The sequence below is a fragment of the Coregonus lavaretus genome (genome assembly GCF_964263955.1).
Source record: "Coregonus lavaretus genome assembly, chromosome: 14".
Lineage (NCBI taxonomy): Eukaryota > Metazoa > Chordata > Actinopteri > Salmoniformes > Salmonidae > Coregonus > Coregonus lavaretus.
The window spans coordinates 44,496,373-44,511,802 of NC_140001.1; the positions used below are offsets into that span (position 1 = coordinate 44,496,373).

General features: G+C 44.1%; 1 protein-coding gene across 1 annotated transcript in view; it reads right to left on the reverse strand.

Moving 5' to 3' along the window:
* The window catches only part of LOC311141147 (uncharacterized protein), a gene marked incomplete at both ends in the record, with an annotated part of 40,752 nt that overhangs the window by 13,679 nt on the left and 11,643 nt on the right, over positions 1–15,430 (reverse strand). Inside the window, 3 exons of the mRNA XM_084176400.1 lie at positions 2,373–2,433; positions 6,175–6,330; positions 9,466–9,664. Coding sequence (XP_084032526.1) covers positions 2,373–2,433; positions 6,175–6,330; positions 9,466–9,664 — 416 coding nt within the window. The remainder of the gene's footprint in view (positions 1–2,372; positions 2,434–6,174; positions 6,331–9,465; positions 9,665–15,430) is intronic.

Consider the following 15,430-nt stretch of genomic DNA (forward strand, 5'->3'; position numbering starts at 1 on the left):
CATCCAGATGGTCATTGGCAAACTTCAGACGGGCCTGGACATGCGCTGGCTTGAGCAGGGGGACCTTGCATGCGCTGCAGTATTTTAATCCATGACGGCGTAGTGTGTTACTAATGGTTTTCTTTGAGACTGTGGTCCCAGCTCTCTTCAGGTCATTGACCAGGTCCTGCTGTGTAGTTCTGGGCTGATCCATCACCTTCCTCATGATCATTGATGCCCCACGAGGTGAGATCTTGCATGGAGCCCCAGACCGAGGGTGATTGACCGTCATCTTGAACTTCTTCCATTTTCTAATAATTGCGCCAACAGTTGTTGCCTTCTCACCAAGCTGCTTGCCTATTGTCCTGTAGCCCATCCCAGCCTTGTGCAGGTCTACAATTTTATCTCTGATGTCCTTACACAGCTCTCTGGTCTTGGCCATTGTGGAGAGGTTGGAGTCTGTTTGATTGAGTGTGTGGACAAGTGTCTTTTATACAGGTAACGAGTTCAAACAGGTGCAGTTAATACAGGTAATGAGTGGAGAACAGGAGGGCTTCTTAAAGAAAAACTAACAGGTCTGTGAGAGCCGGAATTCTTACTGGTTGGTAGGTGATCAAATACTTATGTCATGCAATAAAATGCAAATTAATTACTTAAAAATCATACAATGTGATTTTCTGGATTTTTGTTTTAGATTCCGTCTCTCACAGTTGAAGTGTACCTATGATAAAAATGACAAACCTCTACATGCTTTGTAAGTAGGAAAACCTGCAAAATCGGCAGTGTATCAAATACTTGTTCTCCCCACTGTAGCTCAACATACTAGAAGACTTTTAAAGGTAATTTACGCTTGAGCCGACATGTACAGCATTTACTACCACCAATGCGATTTCTGCGAACGTAGGGGAAAATGCCTTTAAAAAGTCACATTGTCTGCTGTAGGGGAGTTGAGACACAAATATTTAGGAAAAGGTATCATTTAAATGGATTCTAAAGGAAGAAACAGGCTACTGTTGAGTGTGATAACATGTTTGTGTGTCAAGAACTGCAACGCTGCTGGGTTTTTCACCCTCAACAGTTTTCCGTGTGTATCAACAATGGTCCACCACCCAAAGGACATCCAGCCAACTTGACAAAACTGTGGGAAGCATTGGAGTCAACATGGGCCAGCATCCCTGTGGAACGCTTTCAACACCTTGTAGAGTCCATGCCCTGACAAATTGAGTCTGTTCTGAGGGCAAAAGGAGGGGGGGGGGGGGGGTGCAACTCAATATTAGGAAGGTGTCCTTAATGTTTTGTACAATCAGTGTATGGGTACACTCGTAAAAACCTAAGCATTACGAAGCGTCTAGTCGATCAAATAAGCCACACGTAGCAAAAAATACAATTACATTTTTTGTTAACCAAATTCAACACACTCAAGTTAGGCCCAAAAAAACACATTTTCACAAAGTCAAATAAATCTATTGTGTTATAGGTTTCTAAACCAAAGTAGATCGTTTTAAGATTGTTTTATACATCCGTTGGGGTCTCTATAAGCAACAATGTGAGGTCCTAAACCGAGCATGAAAGTGCATCCTTTAGCTGTGTGGGCTAATATAGTAAAAATGGTTGCTTTGGGGTAAATGGTGCCATTTAGCCAGGGGTAAGTTTAGCCAATGGCTAATCAATATACCCCATACAAATTATTACATTTGTTCAGTTTTATGCATAATATGCATAGTAGTTTGAAGACACCTTGCATTCGTGAAGTACAAATGAGGAAAAATGCCTTCCTCATTTGGGTTTGCCCCCTCTAGGCCACAATTGAAGTGTTTTCTTCCCAGGCTTAATGCAAGGCATTATCACTGGGATATGATGTTACACCAGGGCCTGAGCCTATGTTAAACGTGTTTTAAATGTGTCCCTCTGCTTACCCTGTCCCTATGCTCAATTTACCCCATAAACGGGGTAAGTTGTGCTAAGAGACCACTTTTTTGGGACAAGCTTTGTTTTCAAAACTGTTATGTTTACATTAATTCTGATTATTTCCAGGGATACACAACATCCCGAAATAAATGTAGATATCTTTGTTAGAAAGAATACTATATTTCCCTTGACGTATTGATGCTTAATGTATCTAAAACAAGTGTAAAATGGCACACCAGTGAGCTGAACCTTTTAGGGGTATACAGTTCAGATGGGGAATCAACCTCAGAGCTCAGACAGAACACTGGTTCGAACCTCTATCTCAAATAATAATTCCTCGCATCCTTCTCAAACGTATTGGAGGAGAAGATCCACTGTCCCTACCCTCAGACCTTCTCCAACACGTTTTGAGACTGAGGCGAGAGGACGCGAGGAAAGATTCAGATAGTCATTGTTAATAGGGATGTTGCGGCCTTAATCATTACCTTGTGTCTCTTCCTTCTTTTTTAACATCTCAAACACAACAGTCCGCAGCTCATCCACTGGCTGAAGGAGAAAATGGGGAGAGGAAATAGATAAGAAAGATACCAAGGAAGGCAATAATTTTTCTTTTGATTTGATAATGTTGAAAGAAATCTTCAGAAACAGACTAATGCCAGAAAGAGATTGATGATTGACATAACTAGACACCCAGCCATGTAGTTTAATAGCGATATAGAAGAGAGGGAGTGGGGAGTATGGGAAGGAGAGAATGTTTCAACTGTGGTATCACTTGTACTGCCTCCTCAAACAGGGGAGAAAGGCAAAGAGAAAGCCAGAGAGGGAGAGTCGTAAGGAGGGATAGAGGAAATAATAATGAATGAATTCTTGGAAAGTATTCAGACCCCTTGACTTTTTCCACATTGTGTTACGTTACAGCCTTATTCTAAAATGGATTAAATTGTTTTTTCCCCTCATCAATCTACACACACTACCCCATAATGACAAAGCAAAACAGATTTGTAGAAATGTTAGCAAAAAATATATGAAATAACACATTTACATAAGTATTCAGACCCTTTACTCAGTACTTTGTTGAAGCACCTTTGGCAGCGATTACAGCCTTGAGTCTTCTTGGATATGACGCTACAAGCTTGGCACACCTATATTTGTGGAGTTTCTCTCATTCTTCTCAAGCTCTGTCAGGTTGGATGGGGAGCGTCGCTGCACAGCTATTTTCAGGTCTCTCCAGAGATGTTTGATCGGGTTCAAGTCCGGGCTCTGGCTGGGCCACTCAAGGACATTCAGAGACTTGTCCCGAAGCCACTCCTGCGTTGTCTTGGCTGTGTGCTTAGGGTTGTTGTCCTGTTGGAAGTTGAACCAAAGCCCCAGTCTGAGGTCCTGAGCGCTCTGGAGCAGGATTTCATCAAGGATCTCTCGGTGCTTTGCTCCGTTCATCTTTCCCTCGATCCTGACTAGTCTCCCAGGCAGTGATGCAACCAGTCAGGATGCTCTCGATGGTGCAGCTGTAGAACATTTTGAGGATCTGAGGACCCATGCCAAATCTTTTCAGTCTCCTGAGGGGGAATAGGCTTTGTCGTGCCCTCTTCACGACTGTCTTGGTGTGTTTGGACCATGATAGTTTGTTGGTGATGTGGACATCAAGGAACTTGAAGCTCTCAACCTGTTCCACTACAGCCCTGTCGATGAGAATGGGGGCGTGCTCAGTCCTCTTTTTTTTCCCTGTAGTCCACAATCATCTCCTTTGTCTTGATCAAGTTGAGGGAGAGGTTGTTATCCTGGCACCACACGGCCAGGTCTCTGACCTCCTGCCTATAGGCTGTCTCATCGTTGGTGTTGGAGTCGTGCCTGGCCATGCAGTCATGGGTGAACAGGGAGTACAGGAGGGGACTGAGCACGCACCCCTCAGGGGCCCCAGTGTTGAGGATCAGCGTGGCAGATGTGTTGTTACCTACCCTTACCACATGGTTGCAGCCCGTCAGGAAGTCCAGGATCCAGTTGCAGAGGGAGGTGTTTAGTCTCAGGGTCCTTAGCTTAGTGATGAGCTTTGAGGGCAATATGGTGTTGAACGCTGAGCTGTAGTCAATGAATAGCATTCTCACGTAGGTGTTCCTCTTGTCCAGGTGGGAAAGGGCAGTGTGGAGTGCAATAAAGATTGCATCATCTGTGGATCTGTTGGGGCGGTATGCATATTGGAGTGGGTCTAGGGTTTCTGGGATAATGGTGTTGATGTGAGCCATGACCAGCCTTTCAAAGCACTTCATGGCTACAGACATGAGTGCTATGGGTCAGTAGTCATTTAGGCAGGTTATCTTAGTGTTCTTGGGCACAAGGACTATGGTGGTCTGCTTGAAACATGTTGGTATTACAGACTCAGTCAGGGACATGTTGACACTTGCCAGTTGGTCAGCGCATGCTCGGAGTACATGTCCTGGTAATCCGTCTGGCCCTGCGGCCTTGTGAATGTTGACCTGCTTAAAAGTCTTACTCACATCGGCTACGGAGAGCATGATCACATAGTCATCCGGAACAGCTGATGCTCTCATGCATGCTTCAGTGTTGCTTGCCTCGAAGCGAGCATAGAAGTGATTTAGCTCGTCTGGTAGGCTCGTGTCACTGGGCAGCTCGCGGCTGTGCTTCCCTTTGTAGTCTGTAATAGTTTGCAAGCCCTGCTACATCTGCCGAGCGTCGGAGCCGATGCAGTACGACTCAATCTTAGTCCTGTATTGACTCTTTGCCTGTTTGATGGTTCGTCGGCGGGCATGGCGGGATGTTATAAACGTCCGGGTTAAAGTCCTGCTCCTTGAAAGTGGCAGCTCTACCCTTTAGCTCAATGTTGCCTGTAATCCATGGCTTCTGGTTGGGGTATGTACGTATGGTCACTGTGGGAACGACGTCATCGATGCACTTATTGATGAAGCCAGCGACTGATGTAGTGTACTCCTCTATGCCATTGGAAGAATCCTGTAACATATTCCAGTCTGTGCTAGCAAAACAGTCCTGTAGTTCAGCATCTGCATCATCTGACGACTTCCTTATTAACCGAGTCACTGGTGCTTCCTGCTTTAGTTTTAGCTTATAAGCAGGAATCAGGAGGATAGAATTATGGTCAGATTTGCCAAATGGAGGGCGAGGGAGAGCTTTGTATGCGTCTCTGTGTGTGGAGTAAAGGTGGTCTAGAGTTTATTTTCCCTCTGGCTGCACATTTAACATGCTGGTAGAAATGAGGTAGAACGGATGTAAGTTTCCCTGCATTAAAGTCCGCGGCCACTAGGAGCGCTGCCTCTGGATGAGCGTTTTCCTGTTTGCTTATGGCCTTATACAGCTCATTGAGTGCAATCTTAGTGACAGTATCGGTTTGTGGTGGTAAATAGACAGCTACGAAATATATAGAAGAAACCTCTCTTGGTAAATAGTGTGGTCTACAGCTTATCATGAGATACTCTACCTCAGGCGAGCAAAACCTTGAGAATTACATTTTGTGCACCAGCTGTTTAATAATAATAATAATAATAATAATAATAATATATACACAGACCGCCACCCCTTGTCTTACCGGAGTCAGCCGTTCTATCCTGCCGATGTAGCGTATATCCCGCCAGCTGTATGTTATCCATGTCGCCGTTCAGCCACGACTCGGTGAAACATAAGATATTACAGTTTTTAATGTCCTGTTGGTAGGATATCGTTGATCTTAGGTCGTCCATTTTGTTTTCCAATGATTGTACGTTGGCTAATAGGATTGATGGAAGAGGCAGATTACTCGCTCGCCGTCGGATCCTTACAAGGCACCCCGACCTACGTCCACAATATCTCCGTCTCTTTCTCATGCGAATGACGGGGATTTGGGCCTTGTCGGGTGTCTATAGAATATCCTTCACGTCCGACTCGTTGAAGAAAGAATATTCGTCCAATACGAGGTGAGTAATCGCTGTCCTGATATCCAGAAGCTCTTTTTGGTCATAAGAGAAGGTGGCAGAAACATTATGTACAGAATAAAATAATGCGAAAAAACACACATAATAGCACAATTGGTTAGGGGGCTGTAAAAATTGGTATTCTTATCACTAGTCACCCAAAGTGCTTTACATAGCAAGGGGGAAGAGGGCGATAGGGATTAGGTAAAGGGTGTATGCTATACCTCTAACACCACCCAACCCGTACTGCCTCTTCAAACAGGGGCAGGACCTCAAAAGGTTAAAAAAAAAGTGGTATGGAGGGCGGTAGAAAGAGAGAGAGGGAGGAAGAGAGTCATAGGTAGGGATGAGAGAAGGGAGTATGTTATACCTCTAGCACCACGCGTACTGCCTCCTCAAACAGGGGCAGCACCTCCAGATTGCCCTGGCGCTCCATCAGGCGAGCCTGGCAGATCCAGTACTTAGAGAACTTCTCCGCCAAGGGCACCCTGGACAACATCTCCTGCACCTGGGTGGACAGGCAGCCCTGTAGGGGGTAGATGTTGACACACAGTCAGAGACACATACACACAGTCAGAGATACACGTACACACACTCTTTACCAAATCTTTATGAGGCTGTTACAAATTACACAAATATTATGTTAATCAACTGTGTTGGATTTGCCTACAGCAAATTACCAGATGTGCTATTCAGTAAAGGGGTCCGCCAGCCAGCCAGGCCACGCTGGAAAGATATGAAGGTTCAACGGACTTGGTTGTTTGGTCTCAAGGTTTATGATGTGTGTAAGAACTGATCAAACCCCAAAAGAAGGGATGTTGAACATCTCTGCTATGTTGCAATTATATCTCCATCCTCCCAAAGTCTACGATTGTTCACTTCCCTTCACTGATATAAAAGGAAATGACTGGGGTTTAGAAATATGGTGCTCCCACTGTCCTATGCCTCCACCAATCCAATGCTTTTGGATTGGTGGGAAGTAGTGAACGAGACCCTTCCCCACCACAGGGTCATAGAGACCGGACAACAGAGAAGAGGGGTGGGAACCGTGAACAACAATCTCGTCCTTATAAGATTGCTACAGGACATTATAATTACTGTTGCGACCACGTGAACTTCATAACAAAACACAGGTAGCTAAATATAATAAGATGCAATCATTTGCCGTTAGCGAGAAGAGTGAAAATCTATATATTTTATCTTTGCATTCTAAAATAATTAGAAATAGGCATCTATTACTGATTTCAAACGATCTGTTTACAGGTCCACAACAATTTGCAATTGTTTTTGTCTTTCAGAAACAGTCAGATACAGCAAAAGAAAACACTGCCAACACCTCCAAAGATATTTGATCAAGTTCGCCATTTCTATTTCCTTTAGATACTGCCTTGGCCTAATTCCAATACTTCCAAAGTATACAGCAAATAAGGGCATTATTGTCACCATAAAAGGTGAATGATGGCCGTTTTTCAGGCGGAGTTATAATGCTTGTTCACGCACGCACAGTTTTATGATAGGTCTGATTTATAATGGGAAACATGCGTATGTACGGCGTGCGCCAAGTTGATAAATATCTATATTTTTGTGCGTGCAGATATTTAGTGTAAAATGTACTCAACGGTTATATATTAGGCCCCAGGACTCCATTCCTCCAAATGTCTTGCTCTTGTAGTGAAGGCAGAGGCTGCATCACAAATGGCCCCCTATCCCCTATATCAGTGGTTCTCAAACCTCGGGAATCCCCAGTCGTTCCATGCATTTGATCTATTCCAGAGCTAGCACACCTTCAACTAATCATCAAGCCCTTGACTAGGTCAATCAGGTGAGCTATTTCAGGGCTACGACAAAATTGTGAAACAACTGGGGGTCCCCAAGGAGAGGTTGGAGAACCACTGCCCTACACAGTGCACTACTTTTGACCAAAGCCATGACCGTTTTATTAGGCCAGCATAATTCCACAAGTAATATAATTAGTTTATTTTTTTTTACTTTTACCCCCTTTTCATGGTATCCAATTGGTAGTTACAGTCTTGTCTCATCGCTGCAACTCACCTACGGACTCGGGAGAGGCGAAGGTCGAGAGCCATGCGTCCTCCTAAACACGACCCTGCCAAGCCGCACTGCTTCTTGACACACTGCTCGCTTAACCCGGAAGCCAGCCGCACCAACGTGTTGGAGAAAACACAGTCCGAAGTCAGCTTGCAGGCGCCCAGCCTGCCACAAGCAATCACTAGAGCACGATGAGACAAGGGAATCCCGGCCGGCCGGCCCCTCCCCTAAACAAGACGACGCTGGACCAATTGTGCGCAGCCTCATGGATCTCCGGTCACGGCCGGCTCTGACACAGCCTGGGATCGAACCCGAGGCTGTATTGACGCCTCAGCACTGCGATGCAGTGCCTTAGACCGCTGCGTCACTCGGGAGGCTCCACAAGTAATATTAGCTACATGAATCACTTCACCACGTGTTGGATTAATAGCTGTGTTGGATGGATTAATGGCTTCTGGCAAATCACACACGACACACAAAGCAACCGGCCAAGGAACCCCAAATCACATTGTGCATGAACATCTAGGCCTACATTCAGCTGCTGTAGTGTAGTCACCATACTGTAGGCCTATCTTCCAATGAATCAGAGGAAATTCAACCACACGATATGGATGATACAGCCTACGTCACAGTCAGTGATCCAGTTGATCTAGACGAGAAATTAGGCTAGTCCTCTGTGGCTCAGTTGGTACTTGGTAGAGCATGGAGCTTGTGTTGGGGGCGATTCCACCTGGAACCACTAATACAAAAATGTATGCACGTATGACTAAAGCCGAAATCACACAGATGAGACGTCCGTCAACAATGTGAAATTTGTGTGCGAGAGTAGCGAGCGTTAATTCGCATAGGCCATGTAGCCTATGCCAGTGTAATTGTCATGAAAAGCCATAAACAGTTGTATTATCGCTTGAAATCGGAGTAGCCTATTTCATTCCTCAAGTTTTCCATTTGTAGCCACCCAGGCTATATGCCTATGATCGAAATCAACACAGATAGGCTATTGTTTATAAATAGGTAGCCTATTTGTCAGATAGGCTCGCCTCCAGCACACATGCACATACACCGCAGACTTTGGAATGATCAGAAAAACGTATACTAAATCGGCTGTAAACTACAACGGTGATAGCCTACTGTCAAAAAAATGACATTGACAAGGTGATATATGATTTTTAAACAATCCAGTTGATAAATGTATAGAATGTCGTTGCATTCATGCATTGCTAGTGCTACGCCTTTTATCATAAAGCACAATGTTGGCACTGGCAGTTAAGGTTATCAGTACGAAATAGACACCTTTTAACTACACATTTCACAATTTCCGAGTTAATAATGCAGTCTATTTTCTGTCAATTTATCAGGTTACTTTACCAGCATTGCTCCATGTAGACACAAGAAAAACAGACTTGCGTCATAATTTGATGCACTATATGCACGTGAAGGCGTTGACATTTACAGCGTGAGCACGCTGGTTTGGTCTTAGATCATTTTGGATAAAAGTGTCTGCTAAATGGCATGTATTATATACGTCCTACAGGGGCAGTTAGTCTAGACTAGAGGTTAGACTGATGGACCCAGTTACTGGAAGTTGGTCTGCTACCCTCCTCCTCCATACCTCATCCAGCAGTTTGATGCAGTCAGCCAGGCAGCGGTCCACCGCTCCAACCAGAGACTTGGCCTCCAGGTACTCGTCCTCAATACCATCCCAGTAGGGCTGAGGGAGGGCCACAGTGCGCCGCGCCTGAGGCCTCACCGGCATGGGGGGACGCTTGTAGGAGATGCCCCTGTTCTCACGCCATTCCTGGAGCTTCTTACTGGAGACACACACAGAGTGGAATATAAGGTTGTTCAGTTAAAGGTTTGGGTAAAGGAGATTTTTGTAGTCAAAGTCTACCACACACTATATTTAATGAGGTGCTGAATGGAAAGAATATGGAAAAGAGCCAGCACAATCATATGCTAGTGCTACACTATTTTAATGAAGTGAAATGATAACATCTTGACAAATGTTGTTTTGTTACTTCAATAAACAAAACAGAAGTATTTATGTGCACTGTATAAGCCAAATCGAAGCCAAGTGTAAGCCAAGGCCTTATTCAACCAGTCTAGAGTTGAAAATGTTGTTTAGGCTCTAAAATCGCTCTGGATAAAAGTGTCTGCTAAATCCCAAAAATATAGTATCTATACTGAACAAAAAGATAAAATGCAACATGCAACGATTTCAAAGATTTTACTGAGTTACAGTTCATAAAAGAAAATCAGTCAATTGAAATTAATTAATTAGGCCCTAATCTATGGATTTCACGACTGGGAATACAGATATGCATCTGTTGGTCACAGATATCATTTTTTTTTTGTAATGGCGTAGAGCAGTAAACCAGTCAGTATCTGGTGTGACCACCATTTGCCTAATGCAGTGCGACACATCTCCTTCGCATAGAGTTGATCAGGCTGTTGATTGTGGCCTGTGGAATGTTGTCCCACTCCTCTTCAATGGCTGTGCAAAGTTGCTGGATATTGGCAGGAACTGGAAAACGCTGTTGTACACGTTGATCCAGAGCATCCCAAACATGCCCAATAGGTAGGGCTGTTGCGTTGACTGTATTACCACCACTCGAGTCAAAACAAAACTGATTTAAGATGTCTTCGGTACATAATTGGTCTAGCCTATACTCAAAAATTAAACACATTTGAGTTATACCTTTGAGTATGGACTGTATTATGTATACTGAAAGGACTGGTTACCTTATGCTACACTTTAAAATGTGTATCCACGAGTCTGGGAGAGAACGTATTATAGCCCTAGGTGATGCTGTTGGTTCATTGATTGTGCAGGGTGGCTTACAGTTAGCCTACAATTATAGTGAATTTGCATTTAATTGAATAGCCTAGTAATAGGGATTTATTTATTTATTCATAATTAATTGGGTGACATTACCTTTAGCTACACAGAATCTCACCACCATGCTTTTCCATCTCCTCCTCTCTCTCTCCTTTATTCCTTTCTCAAGTGCGCAGAGGGGCTGTCAACAGTTTAGTGAAATACACTACATGACCAAAGGTATGTGGACACCTGCTAGTCGAACATCTCATTCCAAAATAATGGGAATTAATATGGAGTTGGTCCCCCCTTTGCTTCTATAACAACTTCCACTCTTCTGGGAAGGCTTTCACTCAGTGTATAAGGATTATGAAACTGTAAGACTGACATATTTCTCAACATGCTTACAAACTGCCATAGGACACAAATTATTTTCAAAAATTGTGCATGGCAAGTTAAAGTCAAATACTCTATGGAAAATTATATTTATATATCTACTATTCTTTCTATTCAGAACTTCAAAAATAACAGTTTTGAAATTTGTATCTTATATTTTTTTGCTATTGGATTAAATGGTAGTTAAAATGACTAAATGGTGAGCCTATCATTATCTGATGTATTGGTGACTATACAGTGCATTCGGAAAGTATTCAGACCCCTTGACTTTTTCCAAATGTTGTTACGTTACAGCCTTATTCTAAAATTGATTTGATTGTTTATTTCCCTCATCTACACACAATACCCAATAATGACAAAGCAAAAACATGTTTTTTGAAATTGCAAATTAATAACAAATAAAGTGAAATATTACATTTAGATAAGTATTCAGACCCTTTACTCAGTACTTTGTTGAAGCACCTTTGGCAGCCATTACAGCCTCAAGTCTTCTTGGGTATGACGCTACAAGCTTGGCACACCTGTATTTGGGGAATTTCTCCCATTCTTCTCTGCAGATCATCTCAAGCTCTGTCAGGTTGGATGGGGAGCATCGCTGCACAGCTATTTTCAGGTCTCTCCAGAGATGTTCAAATCGGGTTCAAGTCCGGGCTCTGGCTTGGCCACTCAAGGACATTGAGACTTGTCCCGAAGCCACTCCCTCGTTTTCTTGGCTGTGTGCTTAGGGTCGTTGTCTTGTCTGAGGATCTGAGCGCTCAGGAGCAGGTTTTCATCAAGGATCTCTCTGTACTTTGCTCCGTTAATCTTTCCCTAGATCCTGACTAGTCTCCCAGTCCCTGTCACTGAAAAACATCCCCACAGCCTGATGCTGCCACCACCATGCTTCACCGTAGGGATGGTGCCAGGTTTCTTCCAGACGTGACGCTTGGCATTCAGGCCAAAGAGTTCAATCTTGGTTTCATCAGACCAGAGAATCTTGTTTCTCATGATCTGAGAGTCCTTGAGGTGCCTTTTGCCAAACTCCAAGCAGGCTGTCATGTGCCTTTTAATGAGTAGTGGCTTCCGTCAGGCCACTCTACCATAAAGGCCTGATTGGTGGAGAGCTGCAGAGATGGTTGTCCTTCTGGAAGGTTCTCCCATCTCCACAGAGGGACTATGGAGCTTTGCCAGAGTGACCATCGGGATCTTGGTCACCTCCCTGACCAAGGCCCTTCTCCCCAGATTGCTAAATTTGGCCGGGCGGCCAGTTCTATGAAGAGTCTTGGTGGTTCCAAACTTATTCCATTTAAGAATGATGGAGGCCACTTTGTTCTTGGGGACCTTCAATGCTGCATAAATTTTTTTGGTACCCTTCCCCAGATCTGTGCCTTGACACAATCCTGACTCTGAGCTCTACGGACAATTCCTTTAACCTCATGGCTTGGTTTTTGCTCTGACATGCACTGTCAACTGTGGGACCTTATATAAACAGGTGTGTGCCTTTCCAAATAATGTCCAATCAATTGAATTTACCACAGGTGGACTCCAATCAAGTTGTAGAAACATCTCAAGGATGATCAATGGAAACAGGATGCACCGGAGCTCAATTTCAAGTCTCATAGCAAAGGGTCTGAAAACTTATGTAAATAAGGTATGTTTTTATTTGTAATAAATTTGCAAAAATGTCTAAAACCCTGTTTTCACTTTTTCATTATGGGTTATTGTGTGTAGATTGATGAGGATTTTTTATTTATTTAATCAATTTTAGAAAAAAGGCTTTAACGTAACAAAATGTGGAAAAAGGGAAGGGGTCTGAATACTTTCCGAATGCACTGCATTTACTTTCAGCTGCTCATATTAAGCACATGCTCAGTTCTAAAAACCAAAGTAGCCTACCCGGCATCACTGAAAAACAGACCGGCAGGAAAGCGCGTGGCCTCCATTCGCTATTCGAGTGCATACAGAAGACGTCTTTTTTCCCCCTGCCCATTTGATAAATGGGTCATTCTAAATCGAAACTAAATTGTATAAAAAGTGTTGGTTTCATGAACTGAAATAAAATATCTCAGAAATGTTCCATATGCACAAAAGGTTTATTTCTCTCAAATGTTGGGCACAAATTTGTTTACATCCCTTTTAGTCAGCATTTCTCCTTTGCCAAGATAATCCATCCAGCTGACAGGTGGCATATCAAGAAGCTGATTAAAGAGCATGATCATTACACAGGTGCACCTTGTGCTGGGGACAATTAAAGGCCACTCTAAAATGTGCCGCTTTGTCACACAACCAATGCCACAGTTGTCTCAAGTTGAGGGAGTGTGCAATTGATATGCTGACTGCAGGAATGTCCACCAGAGCTGTTGCCAGAGAATTGAATGTTCAGCTCTCTACAGTAAGCCACCTCCAACTGCATGTTTTTTTTTTTTTAGCAAATGGATATATATATATATCTCAGTAAACTAATCCATTGCGGAGGCCTAGACTAAAAGCCAATTTATGCTTGATCCGAAAATGTGGTCGGAGCTCCATATGGAGGGTGTGACGCAATTACGGATCCTCCGGAGGCATGCAGAGGCCAAATCGAGCTCCGTAGCGCATTGCCATGCGCCTCCCAAATGTTGTAACAATGCGGAGGGCTCTGTATAGCTCCGCATTGACATGATTGGTTGACGGTAGGTGGGTGCGGTACATCCTGTATAAACACACTCACTTCCTTGACAACAGCTCTGCACTGCTTCGCCAAGCCAAGAAGTGAATGCTGCATGGCCAATGCAGACGTCGCATTGACCATGCAGCACCCAGATGCACAATGTACTTCTCTCTCCAGAATGCGCTCTCTCCCACCAATTTGTGCACATTCACTGTTTCCTAACTTTGTATGAATTGTTTGCGTTTGATTGTTAGTGTATATCACAACCCCATTACATATACTGTATCACCAGTAGTACATTTACCATTAATTCCTATAATTTCTAATCTACAATGTTTGTTTGGTTATGGTAATTTCTGTTAATGCATTCAATTCATTACTATTTCAGTCTTACCGTTTTCATTGTCGGCGTAGACACATTGTTTGCAGAGCGCACAACCTATGCTACACTTGTGAGAAACAAGTTTTGGTTTATTTCATTCCATTTACGACCACAATTTAGTCATCGTCTTTTGTTTGGCGCGCTCCTGTCAATGTTGAGTAAGGACGCGCACCTGATAAGTAAGGACAACACCATAGTGCCCTCAAAGCTCATCACTAAGCTAAGGATCCTGGGACTAAACACCTCCCTCTGCAACTGGATCCTGGACTTCCTGACGGGCCGCCCCCAGGTGGTAAGGGTAGGTAACAACACGTCTGCCACGCTGATCCTCAACACGGGGGCCCCTCCTGTACTCCCTGTTCACCCATGACTGCATGGCCAGGCACGACTCCAACACCATCATTAAGTTTGCCGACGACACAACAGTGGTAGGACTGATCACCGACAACGATGAGACAGCCTATAGGGAGGTGGTCAGAGACCTGGCCGTGTGGTGCCAGGATAACAACCTCTCCCTCAACATGATCAAGACAAAGGAGATGATTGTGGACTACAGGAAAAAGAAGAGGACTGAGCACGCCCCCATTCTCATTGACGGGGCTGTAGTGGAACAGGTTGAGAGCTTCAAGTTCCTTGGTGTCCACATCACCAACGAACTATCATGGTCCAAACACACCAAGACAGTTGTGAAGAGGGCATGACAAAACCTATTCCTCCTCAGGATACTGAAAAGATTTGGCATGTGTCCTCAGATCCTCAAAAAGTTATACAGCTACACCATCGAGAGCATCCTGACTGGTTGCATCACCGCCTGGTATGGCAACTGCTCGGCCTCTGACCGCAAGGCACTACAGAGGGTAGTGCGTACGGCCCAGTACATCACTGGGGCCAAGCTTCCTGCCATCCAGGACCTCTATACCAGGCGGTGTCAGAGGAAGGCCCTAAAAATTGTCAAAGACTCAAGCCACCCTAGTCATAGACTGTTCTCTCTGCTACCGCACGGCAAGCGGTACTGGAGCGCCAAGTCTAGGTCCAAAAGGCTTCTTAACAGCTTCTACCCCCAAGCCATAAGACTCCTGAACAGCTAATCATGGCTACCCGGACTATTTGCACTATAAGCAATTCACTGTAATGTCTACACCTGTTTTATTCGGCCCATGTGGCAAATAAAATTTGAAGTATATAGGCCTATAGGCTATCTGGCCTGCGCGCAAATGTAGGCATATAAGGTGCCCATTTGGGGATCTGATAGTATTTCTGATTGGCTTAACGCACCACCACTAATGAGCTGTGGAGCTTCTCAAAGTAATATTTTCTTCACCTCAAACAGCAAGCAAATGAAGTCTGTTTTT